The sequence below is a fragment of the Trichomycterus rosablanca genome, chromosome 2 (assembly GCF_030014385.1).
Source record: "Trichomycterus rosablanca isolate fTriRos1 chromosome 2, fTriRos1.hap1, whole genome shotgun sequence".
NCBI classification, from domain to species: Eukaryota; Metazoa; Chordata; class Actinopteri; order Siluriformes; family Trichomycteridae; genus Trichomycterus; species Trichomycterus rosablanca.
The window spans coordinates 60,166,381-60,191,604 of NC_085989.1; the positions used below are offsets into that span (position 1 = coordinate 60,166,381).

Here is a 25,224-nt window from a genome sequence, read left to right on the forward strand (position 1 = left end):
CATAAAGAATAATGAATGAACTGGACAGTTTGTAGTTTAGTGTGTAGTTTAATCAGACTCTGAGAAAAAAAAAGTGTAACACTAATGGCTGTAACAATAAATTCTGAAAAACATTAAAACAAAAACAATAGTGAACAGTGTCATTTAATGCATTCTTTTTATTATTATAAAGACACAATTTTTGACCCTTATGTTTTGGAGGCTTCATAATTATTACAACTTAATTACACACATGATTGAATAAAATTAATTTTTAATTTAGATTTAAATTGCTGTGACAAAATTGGCAGCTCATTAAAAAAGTCAGATTAATTATTCTTGAACTATAAAGTTAATTTACCACTTAAAAAGAATTTAAATGAACACACCACACCCTGAGGTTGCATTGCTGTTGTAACGCTAGGTGGGCTAAGACTGACATGGGGCGGACACACAAGCAGAGATGTAATAAACTAAAGTATATTAATTGATAACAAATAAGACAGGTACAACAAGACAAGATAACAAGACCTAACACTCGACCTATGCTAAGCTAAATGCTAATGATAACTAATGCTAAACACACAGAAATAAATGTTAAACTAATCTAAACATACAAGGACTAAGCTAAACTGAATGAACAGACTAAACAGGCTAATGGGCTAATATGCTAACAAACTAAACAATGAGTAAACAGGACTAAACAGACTAAACAGACTAAACAAACTAGAAATAAACAAAACTTACTAAGGAAATGGCTGACAGACAGACTGACGGATGGATAGACAGGCACGTCAATAAGCCTATACGAACAGACTGAGTTACAGGGTAAATAATCTCCAACCCTCTGTTTTCCAGCCTCCCTCCTTAATAGTGGCAGCTGGAGCTAAATAGTGGCAGAGGTCCAATCCTGAATGAGGGTGTGGCAGGAGACCCATAGTGTGCAAGGAGGGGGGGCGTGGCACACAGGAGCTCCATAGCAAACAAAGGCTCCAAGCATGACAGCTGTAGATTATCAGAGTTATCAGATTATTATATATTTTGGTACCCCATTTAATAAAGGTGGTGTAGAATAAAATGAAAAATATCAGTTTCTATGTGCTGTTTGCTGTTCACACTGTGATAAAAATATATTGGTGACACTTTCATCTGCAGTGTGAACACAGCCAGACGGTCATGGTTAGATTAAGGAATGACCCGACCTCATGCAAAAAAAAATATTTTAAAACAGTTAGTTCCGACGTTACGATCTGATTGGTTGAGAAGCGTTCTGACCGTGTTGATATTGGTGATAACAGCAAGGCCTTTTCACACCACAACTGTATTACTCCGCTGACACGTCGCCATTAACGACAAGCTGTATGATGCCGATGAACATCCTACAGAGCAGCAGAGGTGGAAAGTAACGAATTACATTTACTGGCGTTACTGTAATTGAGTCGTTTTTTTTTTGTGAACTTGTACCAGTAATTTTACTTTTACTTAAGTATATTTGGTATTAAGTTTTGTATTGTAATTGTAATTGCTTATTATTTTTATTCCAAACCAGTGTTACTTTGTAGTGTTACTAGATGCCTTTTTTAGCCTACTGTGTTAAGGCAGGGCCGGATTTTTTTACTGTTGCATAGCAGCAAGTAATTCGTTGTGGAACTACTTTTTGGCAGACGGTATTGTCAATATTAAAGCTTATTTAATTTGCAATTCAGGGCTTCTTTGATTTATTTTCTTTCTTTATTTTGTAAAAACTGTTGTATTAAAGCAATAGAACACTTGAGGTCGTGTGTTATCGCGAATAACATCACGGCTGTGACGATCTACGACCGAATCACAGTCGTGATGTTATTCACTGTAACACACTCCCTCTCGTGTTTTATTGCTTAAATTGAAACCTTAAAGAACATAACTAAATATTTAGGATTGAGTGTGTTTAAACATAATAATGTGTTTATTTTGGAATTGTTTACCTACTGGCACTAACAGGATCTAGAGATCAGATCTGCTGAGATGAACCAGGAGGAACGGAAGATCGTGCTGCTGGGGAAAACTGGTGTTGGGAAAAGTGCAACAGGAAACACCATCCTGGATAGAAATGATGCATTTAGATCAGAACGATCTTTAGATTCTGTAACAGAACACAGTGAATGTAAAGAAGCTGTGATAGGAGGAAAGTTAATACGTGTGATTGATACACCAGGATTATTTGACACAAAAGAACCTCAAGATAAAATAGCGATGCAGTTGGGCAGGAGTGTTTATCTCTCACAACCAGGAGTTCATGCTTTCATTCTGGTTTTCAAATTTGATCGATTTACACAACAGGAAGTAGAAATAATTAAAAGCTTACAGAAGGTTTTTGGTAAGAATATTATTAGCCACATGATCATTTTGTTTACTGATGCTGAGGGTTTCGGGGAGGAAGAAATAAATAGAAACACAAATAAACATCTCAGAAGGGTGTTAGCTCAGTGTGGAGGAAGATTTCACATCTTTAATAATAAAGATCCACAGAACAGACAGCAGGTCACTGAACTTCTGCAGAAGATAAACAGGATGGTGCAGCAGAATGAAGGAAGGTTCTACACTAATGAGATGTATGAGGAAGCACAGGGCTCAACCTGGGAGAAATTCAGGGAGAAACACAAGGAATTCTTTTTATTTGCAGCTAGTGTTTTAGCTGTTGTAGTGACACTGCCAGTAACTGTTTTTGAAAGGTTTGTGGCACTGATAATGGAATTATTTAGGCGGTAACTGGGATTTATGTAGGAAGAAGTCCATGGTGCTGCTTCAGTGGGATCATGAGCAGTAGGTGGATTTGGTGCAACTGGATCTGGTGGTGGGAACAGAGGGTTGTTTTGGTTATTATTCATAAATATTTGATTAATATAAAGATCTGTAAAACAACATGATCAGTCATTGTAAAAGTAAATCATTGTTATATTAACAGAGCTCAATCAAGTTTTGAGTAAATACAATTCAAGCAATTGAGGGTTAAGGGCCCTACTCAGGGGCCCAAAACTTGGTAGTGGTGGGATTGAATCAGTGACCTTCTGGTCAAAATATTTTAATCACTGAGCTACAACTACCATGTTGTATATTGTTATTTCTGTATTATTGTTTCTACTTGTTTCCTGTTGTATACAGTTTAAAATCATTATAACTGTATTTTATATCTACAAAAGGAAATCATATTAAATTTAAAATCATAATGTTGTACTGTTTTAATAAATAAGTTTATTATATGTGAGTATTGCTGTGTGCAGAGTTAATAAAACTGGTGAAAGCTGTAATTATTACAGTTAGTTATGAAAGTACATTTAATGTGATTCTGTATTTGACTGAAACGGTGGAGCTTGGGTGGTACAGCGGTAAAGTAGAAGATTAACTTGTTCCAATCCCAAATAAAAATATGGAGAGTTGCATCAGGAAGGGCATCTGGCATAACAGTGGTTCCAAATGTGATAATGTTCACAAACGTTAGCTCATCAGCAATGAAAACAGTAAAACTGGCTAGTTAGCATTGTATTATTTCTTACATTTCCAAACAATCAGGAGAGAATTTGTCAGGTTTGTAAAATGTAATTTAAAAACTACAATAAAAGATTTCCTATAAACCAGAAGCTGTAGGAACATGGTTGTTATTTTCAGTAGTTAAGCCTCAGTTCATCAACAACTTAAGAGTTTGTCATGTAAGAAAGAAGCCTTTGGTGGAAGCAGATCCACCACAATCCCACCTGAAGTCTCTGATTATTCTTGCACAGCAGCTTGTGGGCTTATGATGATCTAAAACCTGCTTGACTGTAGACAGTGTCACCTCTGTGTTTTGATGGGTGCGGTCAAAGTAGCTGAACTGAACTGGTTGTGCTATTAAAGCAGGTCATGACTTGAACAGATCATTTATTTAATTTAGAATGTGAAACAAACACCTGCTGGAGGAATTACCACAACACACCAGTTCAGTCTGGTAACTTTACACTTTAACAAATTGCTGTAGTTTTTACAGTAAAATCCTACAGTAAATTACAAACGTAAAATAAAACACAAAGCATTTTGGGTCAAAATGTGCTTACAACTGTCAGCTGTATATTTCGCAGTAAAATATGAGCAAAAAACAGGCTATATAGGTTATTTTGCCTGCTGTAAAAACGCAAAATTCCGAGGATTTACTGCTGCCTCGTAAGTTTTTCACCGCGTCTATCAGCCGTTCAGACAAGTAACAGAGAGCTTTGTAAGTATAAACATCCATTTCTCTTTTGAAATGCACCAATAGTGTGACCAAGTTTATGAAAATACGAAACGTTTAGTACTTTTATAAAACTAAAGATCTGGCAGTTCAAATCCAGGCTCTGCTATGTAGCCACTGTTGGGTCCTTGAGCAAGGCCCTTAACCCTGTCTGCTCCAGGGGCGCCGTATGATGGCTGACCCTGCACTCTTACCCCAGCTTCCAACACCAGCTGGGATACGCGAAGAAAGAATTTAATTGTACTGTACACCTGTATATGTATATATGACAAATATGGGATATCTTTCTCTATCTTTTCTTCTTTGATTAAGGCTTGATGAAATCAGTTTGAGAACAAAGAATGTGTAAGAATGTGAGCACACCCCCGGCATAGATAAGGGGACTATATAAGTGTGTATGGAGAGACAATCGGGGCTTCTTTTTTTGCATGTACCTGATATTAGGTAAAAAGGAGTCCTCGGCCAAGCAGTTGTACCCTTGATTTTCCTACAATTTGTAATAAACCAATTTGTTAACTTTTAACTGAAGTAAAGTGGTCTTTCCAATTAAAAAAAACACAACATGCTAAACAAAATTTAGCCACTCATCCAGTGCAAGCTTATGACAATCAGAACTGGGCATGCCTAATCAATCTGTTCAATGATCCAAAAGGCAACTGTAGTGGAATGTCAAATGCACATTCAGTAACCTCACAACCCACACCTACTAATATTAGAGTATACAAGAGCAAATACACCTGTTTTTCATCAAACTCTAGTGGTGGCATGGACAGAGGAACCTTTCCTGAGGGTTGGTGTCAGGAAACGGTAACCATAAATGATATTGGATTTAATAAGAATGACTTCACAAACCATCGTATGACTAGAGAAGTGAAGCCTGGCGGTTCTTTTGATAAAACAGTCTGGATTGATGGCATTGGCGTTCCTAGAGGAGTTCCAGATGAGTTTAAGGCCAGAAATCAAATTGCAGCAGGGTTTGAAAGTGTATTCTTTTGGTGGGCAACTATCAATAAGAATGTAGATTGGATAAATTATCTTTACTATAACCAACAACGTTTTGTAAACTTCACTGTTCAGGCAGGGAAAGGACTTAGGGATCAATTGGACAAAACCTCATTAATGACTATCCAAAATAGAATGGCATTGGATATGCTACTAGCAGACAAAGGAGGTGTCTGCCACATGATTGGGGCCACCTGTTGTACCTTTATACCTAACAACACTGCACCAGACGGAACTGTTTCCAGAGCCTTGGAGGGGTTGAAGGCCTTATCCAAGGAATGGAAGGAGAACTCTGGAATAGATAACCCATTCACAAAATGGATAGAACAATTCTTTGGGTCCTGGAAGGGTGCAATTACTCAATTGGGCATGGCAGTGTGTGTAGGATTGGCATTACTAATAGTTTGTGGTTGTTGTTGTGTGCCATGTATCAAGGCACTGATGGTAAAATTCATAAATGCTGTGATTCAAAAAGGTGCAGGTGGAGAAGGGAATTCTAAGGAAACCATCCTTCTTGTCCAGTCTGACAAAACTGGACCCAACAGTCCAAATGACAAGGAAGAAGATGAGGAGTACTGGGTGTAAATGTTGTATGTCTGTGTGTATCATGTGTGTACTGCACTGTTAGACATTTCAAAGGGTTTTTACGGTAACTTACTGGCAACACTGTTGCCAGTAAGTTACCGTAATTCAAATTTACAGTACCATAACTGTATTTTACTTTTACAGTAACTTGATGTTACTGTAATTGCATTTTACAGTAACACCACAGTAAAAACTTAGGTTAACTGTACAGTACTGTAATTATTTGTTAAATTCTTATTATTTAAAATTTTAAAACCTCTTAAAACTTGTAAATAGTACTTATTTTACTTATATCTTACACAATACTACTATTTAATCCACACAGACAATTATTGCAACATATCAAATTGTTTATTTAAATCACTGCAAATGTTTAAAATACAGAATTTCCTTAAAAACATTTTAATAAAAACATACTTTAATGCATGCAACTTTTAAAATGCATTTAAAACAACACATTCACACAATGTGCATTAACTTAACATTAATTCATATTACAGAAAAACATGAAATGCAAAAATGGATGTTTATTAACAAATGACATGAAGTTGATCAGACAAAACATGAAATATCTCAGATTCATCCTGTCTGCAATGAAATAAAAGACAAAGTAAATGTAAGGAACACTGTGTTTTTTATATGCATTTTCCACACCATCCCACTTTTTCTGATTTGGGGTTGCAGAAACTGACCATATACTATACAGTACTACTTACCTAATCCAAGTTCTTCCACTCGAACTCGGTTAGCTGGCGAAGGAAAGATGATACTCTGTTGTTAATTACTGCAACCTTCCTCTTCACCATCTCTCCTGTCTTACGACTGACCCCAGTTCTAGCAGTGCATTTTGTTCCTTCATCAGGATTTATTCTTACAAAGAATCTTTAGACAAGATAAAAGCAATGGAGAAAAACACTCAATACATGATCAATATTATGATTCAATTAATTACTGTATATACTCATAAGAAATACACTTTTTTGACTGGCTGGTAGAAACAGCTAGAAAGCTACAGCATTTATGCTTAACAACATTGGGATCAATTGTACCCAAGCAAACTAACCAAAATTAACCTTGGCCATGACAAACAAAAGTAGTACTAAACAGGTTAGTTTCTTTTTAAACTGAACCAAATGTTTCCTTTGTCGACTAACATGCTTGCCTAAACAAATGTATAACAACTAGGGTATAAGCAGGATAAGCATTGTCCAATATTTTTGTGTAACGGGACACCTTGGCGACAATTATCCCTTACAAATTAATGTATTACATATGTATTATATTGCAGTAACTCTTTTTGAAATAATCATTTTTGCATAAATGGTTTTATTTTAAAAAACACCAATGTTACAGTAGATGCACAGCACCCATTCAGCCTCATTCACCAAACCATGGCCTCACAGTCCCTCTAATTTGGTGTGTTGGACTATAGTTTGGTGATTGAGGCTGAATGGTTTGATGATTGAGCCTAAATGGTAATTTCACCCAGAACTCAATTTCAATTAATGTAAACTGAATGTCACTTGAATGTCACAGCTCATCCAATTGGCAAACTTGGCAGCAAAAGTATTAGTGATGAATACCCTTTATTTCAGAAGATCAAAATTCATGGCAAACTATAGCTCAGAGTAAGTGAAAAAGTACATCCCTTGTGACTCATGTAAACTAATAATGAAATGCGTGCCAAACTTAGCAAACGCCAATGTTTGGAGAAAAATAAGCTATGTACTTACCTTTGTATGAATTCCAGTGTTGCACACGCAGATTCCTGGTACTCTATGTTGAAAACATAAAAGCATCCAAAAAACACAGACAAGGCGTCTGTAAAACCCAAGTGCTCTTCCAAAACAAAGGCCACTTTTCCCTCAATGCTGACCATCCACTTTGTTGCAGTGAGAAATGTGTTCCCTAACAGATAAAAAAAATTGCACATTTAAAAGTAATAGTCTAAATGTTACATACAAACCTTTCTCAAGATAGAAAGCTTCCTCTTACCAAGCATGATCAGTCTCGGTGTAGCTGGTAGATTCATGTCTTTCTGGATGGACATTGATGTTGCACATGTCTTTAAAACACAAAGCATGGGGTTATACTACGTTAAAATTTACTTAGTTTATGTTTAATCAGATTTACAGGGGGCGGCACGGTGGCTTAGTGGGTAGCACTGTCGCCTCACAACAAGAAGGTCCTGGGTTCAATCCCCAGGTGGGGCGGTCCGGGTCCTTTCTGTGCGGAGTTTGCATGTTCTCCCCGTGTCCGCGTGGGTTTCCCCCGGGTACTCCGGTTTCCTCCCACAGTCCAAAAACATGCCACCAGGTTAATTGGAAACACTGAATTGTCCTATAGATACCTAGCCGCTAGATGCACTAGTGCATTGTAGTGCCGGTCCCAAGCCCGGATAAATTAGGGAGGGTCGTGTCAGGAAGGGCATCCGGCGTAAAAACTATGCCAAATCAATGAGCGATCATGAGGATGACTCGCTGTGGCGACCCCTGAAAAAGGGAAAAAGCCGAAAGAAGAAGAAGAAGATGTTTAATCAGATTTACAGGACTATTTGCCTACTTACCTCTATCAAAATGAAGATGAAGTCTTCTTTTTCAAGGAAGTGTTTCAGCATAAGAAGCATCACTGCGATACCAGTCCGGTTGTGTTGCATGGCTGTCGTGTCGCTGTCAATGTCATGCAGAAGACTTTGAATGTCTCTGTTCTGTATCTGTCTTAGAAAGAAGTTAATGATCCTCTTCCCCTTGGTTTGCAGAGCGTCGGCAAGTCGATCACAGATATCAATTCCTGTGAGAGTTTTGAAATGTGAACAGAGTCCTCTTTTTGTAAAGATGAAAGGCCACTGTTCTTCAATCTCAGAGATACTGGGAGGAGGGGAAGTGTTTATCATGTGCCGTTGATAAATATATGTCAAACTCATTGATTTATCAATGTCTAGCATGTCTACAGCTCTGGGCCCAGCAGACTGAAATATGGCTACCATAGTTTTTCTTCTGTTTTCTAAAGAGTCAGCTGTCTCTCCTTCTGGGAGACATTTTGGCTGCCAGTTTATGCAGCCGTAGCTGTCTACCTTGCACCGCACTGTTTTAGTGGAAGCGCTACCATCACCCGTTTCTGAACATGTCCTTGGTTTACGTATTCTGTCACTTACATTGTAGCGGTTGACATGTTCAACTCTTGCCTTAAGCTGATTAACAAGTGAATAGTAACCTATTCCCAATTGTTCTCCTTCCTCTGTTGTGTCTGCGAAGGTCAAAGGATATTTTGACACAATCTCTTTTGCTACCTCTGCACAGGCAGCCCTGTTTGGGTTTGGACAGTGATTCTGCATGGCACTCACCACAGTTCTCACCATGGCTCTTCTATCTGCAGGGTTAGCTCTCTCCCCTCTTGATACAGCCAGTGTGAGAGAAGCAGGCATCTTGTCCCAAGGAATTTCTAACTGGCTAAGCCATGAGTTCTGTGTTTTTATAAAAGAGGATCCAGGATAGTGAGGTAATGTAGGATTTGATGTTTGGACATGTCCATCTGTCATTAATATGTCCAAGGAAGAGAGGGACCCTGCCTGTTCAGATATACTGCTGTAACCAGTGTCTCGATCATTCAGATCTTTAAATTCAAGGAAACAAAACATATTTACAGGTTTTGGTTATTTACAGTATATACAGTGTATCACAAAAGTGAGTACACCCCTCACATTTCTGCAGATATTTAAGTATATCTTTTCATGGGACAACACTGACAAAATGACACTTTGACACAATGAAAAGTAGTCTGTGTGCAGCTTATATAACAGTGTAAATTTATTCTTCCCTCAAAATAACTCAATATACAGCCATTAATGTCTAAACCACCGGCAACAAAAGTGAGTACACCCCTAAGAGACTACACCCCTAAATGTCCAAATTGAGCATTGCTTGTCATTTTTCCTCCAAAATGTCATGTGATTTGTTAGTGTTACTAGGTCTCAGGTGTGCATAGGGAGCAGGTGTGTTCAATTTAGTAGTACAGCTCTCACACTCTCTCATACTGGTCACTGAAAGTTCCAACATGGAACCTCATGGCAAAGAACTCTCTGAGGATCTTAAAAGACGAATTGTTGCGCTACATGAAGATGGCCAAGGCTACAAGAAGATTGCCAACACCCTGAAACTGAGCTGCAGCACAGTGGCCAAGATCATCCAGCGTTTTAAAAGAGCAGGGTCCACTCAGAACAGACCTCGCGTTGGTCGTCCAAAGAAGCTGAGTGCACGTGCTCAGCGTCACATCCAACTGCTGTCTTTGAAAGATAGGCGCAGGAGTGCTGTCAGCATTGCTGCAGAGATTGAAAAGGTGGGGGGTCAGCCTGTCAGTGCTCAGACCATACGCCGCACACTACATCAAATTGGTCTGCATGGCTGTCACCCCAGAAGGAAGCCTTTTCTGAAGTCTCTACACAAGAAAGCCCGCAAACAGTTTGCTGAAGACATGTCAACAAAGGACATGGATTACTGGAACCATGTCCTATGGTCTGATGAGACCAAGATTAATTTGTTTGGTTCAGATGGTCTCAAGCATGTGTGGCGGCAATCAGGTGAGGAGTACAAAGATAAGTGTGTCATGCCTACAGTCAAGCATGGTGGTGGGAATGCCATGGTCTGGGGCTGCATGAGTGCAGCAGGTGTTGGGGAGTTACATTTTATTGAGGGACACATGAACTCCAATATGTACTGTGAAATACTGAAGCAGAGCATGATCCCCTCCCTCCGGAAACTGGGTCGCAGGGCAGTGTTTCAGCATGATAATGACCCCAAACACACCTCTAAGACGACCACTGCTTTATTGAAGAGGCTGAGGGTAAAGGTGATGGACTGGCCAAGCATGTCTCCAGACCTAAACCCAATAGAACATCTTTGGGGCATCCTCAAGCGGAAAGTTGAGGAGCGCAAAGTCTCGAATATCCGCCAGCTCCGTGATGTCGTCATGGAGGAGTGGAAAAGCATTCCAGTGGCAACTTGTGAAGCTCTGGTAAACTCCATGCCCAGGAGAGTTAAGGCAGTTCTGGGAAATAATGGTGGCCACACAAAATATTGACACTTCAGGAACTTTCACTAAGGGGTGTACTCACTTTTGTTGCCGGTGGTTTAGACATTAATGGCTGTATATTGAGTTATTTTGAGGGAAGAATAAATTTACACTGTTATATAAGCAGCACACAGACTACTTTTCATTGTGTCAAAGTGTCATTTTGTCAGTGTTGTCCCATGAAAAGATATACTTAAATATCTGCAGAAATGTGAGGGGTGTACTCACTTTTGTGATACACTGTACATGCTGCCAATAAAATAACTGGTATGCTTTGAGCTATTTTGCAATACGACTACACTGACCACATGGAAACCTAGTAGTGACATTATAAACCAATCATAAAACCATTTTAAAACTTTTGTGTCTCAAACTGCATTTAGGCAGATGACTCTTACAATATCCATCATCACATTCTTTTACACTTATATTTCTAACCTTTTTGTTTAAAAGTCTGGATGACTTTACGACACTGTATTGGGGTCAAATGATGCTGCAAGTCATCCTTCTCAACATAGGCTAGGTCCTCTTTCTTTGTGACTCCAACCACTGATGAAAGGTATTCAACAACAACCATCAACTTCTCATGGTCCAGTTCAGGTAGGGCTCTCTGAATTTCCTGAATGCATTCGACATCCATACCTAAAATGAAGAACACACTGAATGGTGCAAGCAAACAACAGGGAGGTCCATGACATTGTACACTGGCAGTGGATAATAGTCCTGCAGACTATCTGCATTAATATACACATATTTACTTTCTGACTTACACAGGTAGTAGACTCCAAGATCAATTAAGAAGACTGAGTGGTGTACCAAAACAACAAAATGCACCTGTTTATCATCAATGAGGATAAGTGATATTTTCCCAAAGATCAAAGTGTCACCAGTGTGCTCTAGAACAACAACAAGGCCTTTGGTGTACTTTGTCCCTTTGTATACCACTGCTGAAACCTCTAAAGTTTTGTGTTTATCAATATCAGATGACTTAAGCACACTCTGTAGATCCCTGTTGTATGATTGTTCATCAATTTCATTTGCTTCACCAGCAACCTGGATGGGAGGTGGAAACAACTGACCACTACCTAAGTATGACTGCAGAAGCTGGTGTCTTTCTGCCAGAGTTTTACTTAAGTGCAAAAAATTGTGAAGTTTCCGGGCACATTCCTTGAAATAGGAGTGCTTGCTCTCAAACCTCAGTGTCCACAAGCGTATCAGTGGTCCAAATTTAAGGATAAGGTCAGGATAATGCAACAAGTAGTGATGCTTTGGTTTGAGAGAGTGGTCAGGGAACATGCTTTTGCGCAAATACATATATTCCTCTAGCAACACTTTCAGATAGGCAACCTCATTCACATGAATTTTTGGAGCACAGATTAATTCAACTATTTCCTTTAGTTTAAGGCACAACAGCCAAACCTCACTTTCAAGAGGACATTTAATCCACCTGCTGACATAGACTGGTAAAAGACGTAAAAGGCACCAATTCTGCACTGCCGAACCACTGAGCTGTTTAGCATTTTCCTTTATCTCACATGGTTGATTGCGATAATCATTGCCTAAAAGTTTTGTCTGTGAGATTGCCCGATTTATCTGGTCATAGGTGAAATGCTTTTCAGATTTTACCAAATATTCAATGTACAGGGCCAAATCTCTGGCTACTATTCCCTCAAAAAGATCATGCCCAAGACATGGAGGAAGACCAGAGCAGACATGAAATGACTTCAGTGAATTGAAATTTGAATCAAACTTGATTCCATCTATTATATCATTGTCAGAGGTCAGTTGTTGAACACTTGCATTATAATTTGCAGGTGTTCTTTTTGGGCCAAATGCAAGGGGTGATTTGGCAAATGTCTCCCTGTCAATCAAGCAGTACCTACAAAAGTTTTTGCTAGTACTGAAATTTTCAGTAAATCCACCAATACAGTGGGAACCAAGATTATCACCACATATGGCAATCAGTGAAGCCCTCAGGTTGCTGCCATCCTCCAGCTGAAATCCCGAATCCTCTAAGTCTTTTAGGTCAGCAATAAGAGAGGCAAATACTTTGTCTTGACCAAAAGACTTAAAATCCTGCTCTCTGCAAAGCAAAACAAGTTGGGTTGGGTCAACAGTTGAACGGTTATGTGGCAATATTTCCCCAAGTGTCATGTACATGGCCATGATTTTATGTTTCTTTTTGCCAGAGCCTAGGGGATTTGTCACTTCAAATGAATCCTGGTACAGAATAACTGATACAGAAGAGGGTGATTCCCCTAAAATGACATTTGTTTTTATGTTTCTGCTATCACTAACGTCATTTAAAACCATATCCCTGTGGAAATGTATTTTTGATTGTGAATACTGGGCTCTCACAGCGGATTGCCTAAACAAAGCAGAGAGTGTGTCCTTTAGTGGGACATACTGACAAAAGCGTTCTTTACCAATTTTGTCTGTTCCTAGGTACATCTGAGCAGGTGCAACATAATCAAATTTTTCTTTGAAATATGTTTTCCTCGTTCTGTCTGATCTTAAAGCACCCTTATTGTGAATAGTCAAAAGATCCTCTTGTTCAAGCTCTTTGACTATGTTCTGTATTTCATCCTTGGGAATGTTTAACGCTATCAGCTTCTGCTCTACTTTTTCAAACACCTGCTTCATTCCACTGCTATGGACCTCTTGAAACTCATCAATAATTGACTGTATTGTTGTGGCTGGCAAAAGTAGTTTGGCTTGCATTTTTAAATAAAACAAAGCCAAGTTCTTTAGAAATGTGTCAGGGTTAAAATCTGCATTTGTTCCATCACTGTAAAGAGATGAACAGGCAGGCTCATCTTCGACTTGTGGGTTGTGAATTTGAATGTCAGTATCTTGTGGTGCATGTGGTTGCATTGCAGTTGACTGTCTGTGTTTTCTAGATATGTGTGTGGCAAAGGATGACCTCACTCTAAAATATTTTCAGCATCCCTCAAAAGGACAGTTGACTTTCTTGCCATTCCGTATGTGTAGTCTTAAATGAATGCAGAGCAAGGAAAAATTATCAGCCACATAATCACACCCTTGAACACTACATTTGTGGTTACCACTAAGCTGATACCTGTTTTTTTTTTTCTGTGACACAGAAGATATGTGATTTCTGTGCATGTGGGACTTTAAAGCAGAAAATGTCCTGAAATTGCTTGGACACTGTTCTATGCCACATGAAAACCTGTAGTTGGCCAAGTTTCGATGGCTTTTCACATGAGCACAAAACGTTTTAAAATCGGCAGTGCAGTGGCCACAAACCTTACATCTATACATCTTGTTAACACTCTCTGGAGGACAATTGTATCTATGGAATATTTGCCATCATGTACATGTATATCCAGCACATTATCTATACTAATAAAAGCAACACTCTTGTACAAGTAGTTCTTATGCTATCAACCTTTCCATTTACCGCTGTCGTTTCCCCTAACCGTGCCTGAATTCCATGCAACTCTGTGCAACTGCTGTAAACAGAAAAAATACCTTTTTGTTATGTCTTGAAAATCACATGGTGTCATGCCTTCTAAATGTGAATATTTATACACTTAAATGTCAACCCCATATGATGAATTAACAGTGCATAAGCTCTTGTAGAACAGTCACCATTATCACTATTTTAGCATTTTCAAATCATGAACAAAATTTACTGCATGCTAATATTAAATTTAGAAAGGTGACCATCCAACAATAGCTTAATAGTTTTAAAAAGCCAGTGTTCATGTCACTGTTTTAACATTTGAATTATTTCTTATTATTTTTCCAATTATTAGCGTTAACTTAGCTAATGTTAACCTCTGACGGATTTTATAAACAGCATGAGAGAAATTAGCTACTATGCTAGCGCTGTCGTGTCGTGAATTTACTTAAACTTTGCCCTTGCCGTGACTAGTGTTAATTTATTGTGTTATTATTACTTTTTACCTTTATTTTTGCTGGAAAAATCCTATTGAAGGGTCAGCACATAGAATTATAGCCGAGCTGCTGTTTCTGTGTGCGCCCCTGAACTCCTTCCCGTAAAACTTGTGGTGGTTCCGAAGCTGAACCGTTAGGCAAACAACGTCAGTTCAAAACTCATTTGGCGCGAGAGGTAATTACAGTAATTTACCTCAATGTAAAAAATACAGTAAGTCTCTGTATTCAGTATTTGGCATCAGGCAAAATTGTCATGATGCAGTGGAAAATACTGTTATGTACTGTAAAAACTATTTACAGTATTTTACTGTGTGGTATGTGGTTAATAACTGTAGAAATTACAGAAATGTCTAACAGTGTGTACTGTGTTATGATTACAGGTTAAAACAAGTAAGGAGGACTGATACCATCTAAAGGGGGACAAGAAACCGCCAAAACCAATAATGACTGAAATGACTGAATGTCTGAACCTAATAATTTGTTGTGTGTTATTTCCATACATTTAGCTTGCATAACAACGATACATATACATATAGGTCCATTTGATAGAATTATGATAAAGTAGAAATAATTACATACACATAGGCACATGTAGCATAGTTTAGTATGATTTGGTTTAAGTTACACTGGAATTTTGAGTGTTTGACATGAATTTTATATTATTTCTGCTGCAACGATGCCTCAAATGATGATTACAAGCCAGTAAATTTACCAGCAACATGATGCAAGGGTATCAGTAAAATCATTTGTCCATCAATTACCAGCTAGAGAGGACTGGTTAGCCAAAGACGGGTAAGATCCTGACAGAATCCAGGACAACCTAAGGCAGGCACAGACGCATAAGCTGATGAAATGACTTCCAGGTGTTGCATGACCTAAGCCCAGGGTTGGAGAATCCTGGGAAGACGAAACCGGGATGGGCAGCCTGAAGAAGATAACAACTGAACAGAAGGACTGATTATCATAGCCCTGCATCAGAGAAAAAAAGAAAAAAAAAAAAAAACTGCGGCTTGTTTAATAATGGGGGATTGATATTTCACTATGAAGTCACTCTTTGTAATTGCTATTAAGAAAATGTTACCAACTTCATTCGAATTTAGAGATTTAGGCATTGCACACAATATTATTACATATAGGCCTATGATTGTGCCTCGAACCTTGGCCTCAGGTATTGCTTAGTGATTGTATAACATTTTGAGTTCTGGCTCTTCACTTAAAGCAATTGGTGTGGATGCAATAGATTGCATCCAAAGGGGGAATTGTGCTTAATAAAAATCCCTGTAACACAGAACAACTCCATATAGGGGGTTGGGAGAGTATAAAACTTCTCTGTTTTCGGCACATCCTGCTCTCTGAAACTGCTGCGCTCAGCTGAACACCCCCCCCCCCCTCCCCAAGATCTGGCAAAAAGACAGCTCAGCGAAAACCAGGAAAATTGATTAGATCAGTCAGAAACTAGGGGTACGTGTCACGTCATGAGCAAACGGCATTTTGCCAAAAGTATAAAAACTGATTGAACGCACAAAAATTCGTTTTCCATGCTATGTTTAGGGTTTTAGAATGTAGAATGACTGTGTGTTAAGTGAGTTTGGAGTTACACTTGTTTCTGTGGCCTACATTTTATATGCATTTTAAAAGTATATATGGCTTTACAAAAGTTGTTATTTAAATGTTGATACTAAAGTCCAGTGTGTGCTTATTCTAGGTATCTGCATTGTTAAAGGTAGTTGGTTTAAGTGATGCCAGTTTGTTTCTAATGTAAAATTAAATATTTTTTCAAGCTTTTTCCTAGCTTAAGTGCTTTTAAAAAGTTCCTCCTGTAGTTTTAATTTTGACACTGAAGTCCAGTATATGTCTTCTCAAGTATAGTCTTATACAAAAGGGGACATCCCTGGTCAAAATCCATATAATACACCGATCAGTTTCTACACACACTGTCCATTTTATCAGCTCCACTTACCATATAGAAGCACTTTGTAGTTATACAATTACTGACTGTAGTCTATCTGTTTCTCTGCATGCTTTGTTAGCTCCTCTCATGTTTTTCTTCAATTGTCAGGACTCTCCCAGGACCACCACAGAGCAGGTATTATTTAGGTGGTGGATCATTCTCAGCACTGCAGTGACACTGACATGGTGGTGGTGTGTTAGTGTGTGTTGTGCTGGTATGAGTGGATCAGACACAGCAGCGATGCTGGAGTTTTTAAACACCTCATTGTCACTGCTGGACTGAGAATCGTCCACCAACCAAAAATATCCAGCCAACAGCTCCCCGTGGGCGGCGTCCTGTGACCACTGATGAAGGTCTAGAAGATGAGCGACTCAAACAGCAGCAATAGATGAGCGATCGTCTCTGACTTTACATCTACAAGGTGGACCGACTAGGTAGGCGTGTCTAATAGAGTGGACACAGTATTTAAAAACTCCAGCAGCGCTGCTGTGTCTGATCCACTCACAGGGTGAAAGGGGGCTAAAAAAAAGTATGTAGAAAAATATATGGACTACAGTCAGTAATTGTAGAACTACAAAGTGATTCTATATGGTAAGTGGAGCTGATAACATGGACAGTGAGTGTAGAAACAAGGAGGTGGTTTTAATGTTAAAGCTTATCAGTGTATCTACATATATTTTCTTTCTGGTCTGCAGCAAAATGTATTTAATTTAACTTACTGATACAAATAGACAAAATGTTATTTAATGTAACTGGTTTAAGATAATGCCAGCCTTTGTCTAGAGTCCAGACTAGTGAACACCAATCCTGTTCCTGGAGTTCTGCCTTTCAGTTCCTGTCCGTATCTACAGTCAGGATTCATTAGATGTCCTTTGAATCTAAACACAGAAAGGTATATCTGGGATCAGGGTTGTTGACCACTGATCAAGACTAAAGTTGTTTAGATTATGTATTAGAGTTAGATTTTTCCAAATGCTATTGGTAAACTTAAGAGTTTGTAACATTTAACATAGCCTTTCTTGTTACTGCCAGGTATTTAAATCAATATATTTTATATTGTACTTTATTGATTCTGTTAGAATCTGGCAATAAATGAAGCACAAATTGCATATATTATTTTGATATTAAAAATTCTTCATGAAACATAAGCTCTTGTATGGTTTGTTATTTGTAGATGTGCATAATTCATGTAGTAATTTGTCTAAAACATTTCTCAGACCAGAGCTCTAATAAAGTAAGATAACAGATAGTTGCTGTAATTTTCCTGTACTAGATCAGTTAATATTTTACAGTCTTTAATTGGCAACCAAGTTGCCAGGTATATACTGTAATAATAAAAAATTACAGCCAATTTTTTCTAAATATGTTTACAGTATTATAATGTATTTATTCTTAATGACACTTGCTGTAAAAAAAAGTTTATAAGAGACTTATTCGAATCGTCTTTTCCCCTTCCGTGAGAATCCCGGAATAGAATAGGTTCTCAGCACTCCCTTGCTTTTCGTAAGAGGCGAATAAATGGGACGCCTTGTTTGCCGTGAGGTGCGACCTGTGTCTGTGGAGGAAGAGATCCTGGTGCTTGAGGGAACTGGTGGCTGTGGCTACCGGAACCCAACACAGTACTTTGGCTCCTACTTCACATAGACAGGCAGTCAGAGTGGCCCACTCTGATCAATTGGCTGGTCGAGACTTGCCCTGGGAGACTCCGGACATTTTGTCAGGTAATCCATGAGCCCCAGAAGGCGTCGGCTGAAGGGTCAATCGAGTAGCGAATTACTATCTAGAGTCTACTCGAGTATACCGTCTCTATATCCCTGGTACACATCCGCTGGAAGTCCGCGGCTCTATGTACCCCCTAGTAGGGCTCCATGGAGGGTGGGGAGTAGGGACGACGAATCTTAAAAACGACACTATGGATAAACACACCACAAAGAGAAAGATGATAGAAAACGACTTAGATCAAAGAAGTTCAGAATTGCTTTCTGAAACAAGTGACAGTTGGCAGCGATTTGTCCTGTTGGAATCCGGAAAAACAGACCCTCCTTTGACAAGACTCTCCCCATTTGCCATAAACAAAGGCACATTGGGCATAGCAGGAACCGTCAAGAATGTGAAGAAACTAAGGTCCGGGCAAATCTTAATAGAATGCACCAAGAAAATTCAAATGGAAAATCTACTCAGAGCAAAAGAAATTGCAGGAATTAAAATCAAAGCAACTCCACACCCATACCTCAACATCAGCAAGGGTGTAATCCGAACAAGAGAACTAGCAGAAATGGAAGAAGCTGAAATTACAGCTGAACTGACGCATCAAGGTATAATAAATGTTAAAAGAATAATACTCAAAAAACAAGACCAAACTATACGAACAAACACCTACATCCTAACCTTTAACAGACCACAACCCTCAGAAAAGATCGATATTGGATATCTAAAGGTGAAAGTGGACATGTATATACCAAACCCCTTAAGATGCTTCAAATGCCAAAGGTATGGACATGGGGCAGCAAATTGTAGAAGCAATGCTATTTGCAGTAACTGTGGGGAGGCAGAACATGGACCAGGATGTGAAAACACTCCAAAATGCACAAACTGCCAGGGGCAACATAATGCATCATCGAAAGAATGCCCTACATGGATACGGGAAAAAGAAATCCAAAAGTTGAAACATAGTAAAAAGATCACATACCCGGAAGCAAGACAGATGGTCGAAAACCAACCCGCATTCAAACCCATTAAATCCTACGCAGCAGCACTCAAAGCCACAGTAAACCAAGGGACCCAGACAGACCTCACATGGATAAGTGGCGAGAAAGCACATCCACTCACAAAAACAAAAGAAATAATCAACCCCAGACCAAAAGTGAACAATCAGGACACTAAAGCAACAGAGACCGACACAGAACACAAACAGAAAAAGAAAACAAGTACATCACAGAAATCAAGCCAAGGAAGTAATAAATCCAAGGAAAGTGCACCAATAGACATAGAGATGTCAGAATCCATGACATCACGGTCCCGGAGCCCATCACCAAGGACCAAAACAAAACAAAATGTACATATACTCCCAACATGACAGATGAAGAACTAGTCATACAGTGGAACTGTAGAGGATTCAAAGCAAATTACGCAGAAGTACAACGACTAGCGGCAACCCTCAACCCAGCAACCATCTGCCTTCAAGAGACACAATTAAAACAAGCAAGCTACAAAGACCTTAAAGGCTACACTACATACAGCTCACCTGGGCTGGCAAAACTTAGACAGTCTGGGGGCACAGCCATCTTAATACGACACAACATTATCCATAGTCTCGTTCCAATCCAAACAAGCATACAAGCTAAAGTGGTCTGCCTGACACTATCACGACCAATAACCATCTGCTCAATATACCTTCCTCCAGGAGATATTGTCACAAAACAAGACGTAAACTCCCTGATAAACCAAATTCCCCCTCCCTTCGTCCTGGTAGGGGACTTTAATGCACACAATCCAATCTGGGGAAGTAAAAAGAGTACACAAAGAGGAAAGTTAATTGAAGAACTAATCAACTCAAGAGACCTCTGTCTATTAAATGATGGCTCAAACACATATTTAAATCCAGGACATGGAGTATATACAGCCATAGACTTAACCCTCAGCTCACCAGAACTACTACCATACATTGACTGAAAAATCTGGGAAGACACATGTGGCAGCGACCACTTCCCGATAATAATATCTCTAAAATCACTGAAGAAACAACAGGGCATCCCCAAATGGAACTTAAAAAAAGCAAACTGGATACTATTTAAAATCCTGTGCGAGGAAAGACTCCACACACTAGAATCCAAGGAACCAGCTCCAGTAAGGTGGTTCACAGAAACACTGACAGAAATAGCCAAAGACACAATACCACGATCCAAAGCAAACAAATCGAAGTACCATAACCCATGGTTCACGGAAGAATGCAAAATGGCCATCAAGCACAGGAAAAAAGCCATCAGGACTTTTAACCAACACCCAACAACCGAAAACCTCACTAGATTTAAAATTAGTCAGGCACAAGCACGCAGAACCATAAGGCTGGCTAAAACTAAAACATGGACAGATTTTGTGTCTAACCTTAAATCCAAAGCGTCAATAGGTGCAGTCTGGAAAATGGTACGTAGCATGTACAATAGAGAAAACAGACCTCAAATACACCATCTGTGGGAAAAAGGCAAACAACTACTTTCTGAAGAGGACATAGTGAATGCATTAGCAAGGAGTTTCGAGAAAAATTCCTCCATGGAAAACTGCATGCCAGAATTCCAAAAGATTCGTACTGCCCGAGAAAACAAATCTCCCTCCTTTAAATCAGAAAATGACGAACCCTACAACAAACTGTTTACAATAGAAGAACTTCAAAATGCAATTCAAAAAGCACATGACACAGCCACAGGTCCAGACAACATCCACTATCAATTTCTGAAACAACTACCATACAAATCACTGACAGTCCTACTCATAGTCATAAATCGAATCTGGACAGAAGGCAAAATACCCCACATCTGGAGAGAAGCAATAGTGATCCCGATTCCCAAACCTGGGAAAAACCATACCGACCCTGGAAATTACCGGCCAATAGCCTTGACTCGCTGCATCTGCAAAACGATGGAAAGAATGATTAATCACCGCCTGGTATGGCACCTAGAACACAATGGCCTCATTAATCGTCTACAGAGTGGCTTCAGGAAAGGTAGAAGCACCATGGACCATATCACAAGGATGGAGACCTACATCAGGAATGGTTTCATAAATAAACAGCATATAGTGGCGGTTTTATTCGACTTGGAAAAGGCATACGATACAACTTGGAGACATGGAATACTAGAAGACATCCACCAAATGGGCCTCCGAGGAAGACTGCCTATAATAATATCAGACTTTTTAACAAACAGAAGCTTTCGGGTCCGGGTAAATCACTCTCTCTCAAAACCAACAATACAAGAGATGGGAGTCCCCCAGGGTAGCATACTATCAGTAACACTCTTTAACATCAAGATCAATAATATCACACAAGGTATCGACCCCAGCATCATGTGCAGTCTTTACGTAGATGATCTATGCATAAGCTACAGAGGAAGATACATGCCAGCAATTGAACGGAAACTACAATGCGCCATAGATAACATACAGAAGTGGACCGTCCAAAACGGCTTTAAAATATCCAAAACTAAAACCACCTGCATTCATTTCTGCCAACTAAGGTCAATGCACCCGGACCCAGCACTCTACCTCGATGGGGACGAAATCAAGGTACAAACGGAGGCCAAGTTCCTTGGGATAATAATGGACAATAAATTGAACTTCAAATCCCACATTCAACAACTGAAAACCAAATGTCAAAAAGGTCTAAACATAATGAGAACACTAGCAAATACGAAGTGGGGAGTGCAATACTGATGCAACTCTACAAAGCAATAATACAATCTAGACTGGACTATGGATGTCACATTTATGGAGCAACAAGAAAGTCCTACTGGCAACCACTGAAAACAGTCCACCATCAAGGGCTAAGGCTGGCCCTGGGGGCCTACAGGACATCACCAGTAGACAGCCTATGCATTGAAGCAAACGAACCACCGATCCACATGAGATGGCAACAAATTGCTATAAATTATGCAATAAAAACATACTGTAACAAACAAAACCCGGCATATCAATCCATCTATGAAAACAGGCTTCAACATATGTACGAGGCGAAACCCAACTTCATACAACCCTTAGGAATCCGCATAAAGAAGGATTTGAAAGATCTAAAAATAAACATAAATACACTTGCAAAATCCCAAGAGCCACTCCCCCCGTGGAACCATCAAAAACCAAAAGTTATTCTTTCACTCACAGAAAACAAGAAAAAAGGAACAGAACCAATGGAATATCAGGGAAAGTACCTTGAACTAAGAGAAAAGCATCCAAACCATAGAACAATATATACAGATGGATCCAAAACAGAGTCACACGTCGCAGCGGCGTTTTTTACTGCAACACACAACCACAGCATCCGTCTCCCAACATTCTGCTCCATTTTCACAGCCGAAGCCTACTCTATATTAATAGCCCTAGAATATATTCAGAAAGAGAAACACAAAGACTTTCTTATATGCAGTGACTCAAAGTCTTGCCTACAGGCACTGGACTCTATGGACACAGAAAACTCAATAATAAGCAAAATTGTGATCAAAGACAAGGAACTGGAAGATAAACAATACAATATAAAATACTGTTGGATACCAGGACACTGTGGAATACAGGGAAACGAAAGAGTGGATAACATCGCCAGATCAGCCAGAAGTAAGGACATAACCTTTCTCCCCATCCCAGTCACAGATACCTTTCCAATAATAAAAGACTTCATAAACACAAAATGGCAAGAGAAATGGGACAGTCAAACCAACAGCAAACTACAAGAAATCAAACCTAACATAAAACCGATAGGTTACAGGATGGAGAACCGACACCATCAAGCCATCCACACAAGATTGCGCATAGGACACACCAAATTGACACATAAACATCTACTTACAGGAGATGAACCCCCTATCTGCCAGAACTGCAACATGACCCTGACAGTTAAACATATACTTATTGAATGCCCTAGCCTGCAGCGACAAAGACAGCAACACTTCTGTGCAGACAACATCAAAGACCTCTTCGAAAAGACCTCACCAGGGAAAATACAAAATTACCTAACACACGTCAAACTAGAACACCTTATATAATAAAAGAAACGATGGGAGTACAAAGCCACACCCCGCCCTCTACAAACGTTTTTAACCTTATATGAAACAAAAACTCAACATGCCACGTATATAGCCGTAATCGTGCTGACGTGGCAATAAATCCCAGCTACCTACCTACCTACCAGGTTCTCCAGGTTCCAAGCAGCTGTTTCAGGACGTTTCTCAAGGGTTTTCGCAGCTGATTCCAGACGCCTCTCAAGGGTCCTCGCAGCTGATTCAAGGTGTTTCTCAAGGGTCTTCACAGCTGATTCCGGATACCCCTCCAGGGTCCAAGCAGCTGATTCCGGACGCCTCTCCAGTGTTTTCGCAGCTAAGTCCAGTGTCTCCAGGGTCCAAACAGCTGACTTCTGACTCATATCCAGGGTCCAAGCAGCTGATTCCGGACGCCTCTCCAGTGTTCTCACAGTTGATTCCAATGTCTCAAGGCTCCACGCAGCTGAATCTAGAAGCCTCTTCGCCAGGCTCCACGCAGCTGACTCCAGAAGCCTCTTCGCCAGGCTCCACGCAGCTGACTCCAGAAGCCTCTTCGCCAGGCTCCACGCAGCTGACTCCTGTTTCCTCGATGGCGCCCCCCGACGGCGCTCCTGTTCCAGAGATGGCGTCCCCCGACGGCGCTCCTGTTCCCGAGTCGGCGTCCTCCGACGGCGCTCCTGTTCCCGAGTTGGCGTCCTCCGACGGCGCTCCTGTTCCCGAGTCGGCGTCCTCCGATGGCGCTCCTGTTCCCGAGTCGGCGTCCCGCGACGGTGCTCCTGTTCCCGAGTCGGCGTCCCCCGACGGCGCTCCTGTTCCCGAGTCGGCGTCCTCCGACGGCGCTCCTGTTCCCGAGTCGGCGTCCCGCGACGGTGCTCCTGTTCCCGAGTCGGCGCCCCCCGACGGCGCTCCTGTTCCCGAGTCGGCGTCCTCCGACGGCGCTCCTGTTCCCGAGTCGGCGTCCTCCGACGGCGCTCCTGTTCCCGAGTCGGCGTCCTCCGACGGCGCTCCTGTTCCCGAGTCGGCGTCCCGCGACGGTGCTCCTGTTCCCGAGTCGGCGCCCCCCGACGGCGCCCATGTTCCCGAGTCGGCGTCCCCCAACGGCGCTCCTGTTCCCGAGTCGGCGCCCCCCGACGGCGCCCATGTTCTCTCGTCGGCGCCCCCCCGGCGGCGCTTTTGGTTTACCGCCTGCAACCTGCATGCCAGGGCCTTTGTCATGCCTACCTCAAGGCATTCTGAGTGACTTTGAATTTGCCCCTCAGGGCCCGGGACCTCCTTGTTTGGGTTTTTGGCCACGCCAGGAGTCGTGCCTTTAGAGGGGGGCGTACTGTCACATTTTCAGCCCCTCTGTGGTTCTCCTGTGTGCCACGCCCCCCTGTCCGTGAGCACACACTGTCTCCTGCCACACCCCTTTTCTGATTGGCCTGATGTGGACTGATTAGCTCCAGCTGCCTCCTTATGAGAGGTGTGCTGGAGAAAAGACAGTGGGAGCTGTTTTGGCTCTGATTTGGCTTTACTTTGGATTGTTTTGGACTGTTTTAAGGTTTGTTCCTAGCCTGTGTTACTAGCCATGTTCCTAGCCTGTGTTACTAGCCATATTTCTAGCCTGTGTTACTAGCCATGTTTCTAGCCTATGTTACTAGTCATGTCTCTAGTTTGTGTTTCTAGCCATGTGCTTAGCTTGTGTTACTAGCCATGTGCTTAGCTTGTGTTACTAACCAAGTGTTTAGCTTATGTTACTA

General features: G+C 40.6%; 2 protein-coding genes across 2 annotated transcripts; one reads left to right on the forward strand and one right to left on the reverse strand.

Moving 5' to 3' along the window:
• Positions 1-1,983: 1,983 nt before the first annotated feature.
• LOC134303037 (GTPase IMAP family member 9-like) lies at positions 1,984-2,727 on the forward strand. The gene has a single exon (XM_062988290.1). It carries the CDS (start codon positions 1,984-1,986, stop codon positions 2,725-2,727), a length of 744 nt encoding a protein of 247 aa, XP_062844360.1.
• A 3,634-nt stretch (positions 2,728-6,361) lies between these two features.
• Positions 6,362-24,700, reverse strand: LOC134303045 (uncharacterized). The gene is made up of 8 exons (XM_062988303.1): positions 24,486-24,700; positions 12,823-12,956; positions 11,312-11,515; positions 8,373-9,418; positions 7,802-7,871; positions 7,540-7,714; positions 6,523-6,688; positions 6,362-6,394 (listed from the first exon to the last, which is right to left on the reverse strand). Exons 1-7 carry the CDS (start codon positions 24,698-24,700, stop codon positions 6,523-6,525), a joined length of 2,010 nt encoding a protein of 669 aa, XP_062844373.1. The 3' UTR covers positions 6,362-6,394.
• Positions 24,701-25,224: the final 524 nt, after the last annotated feature.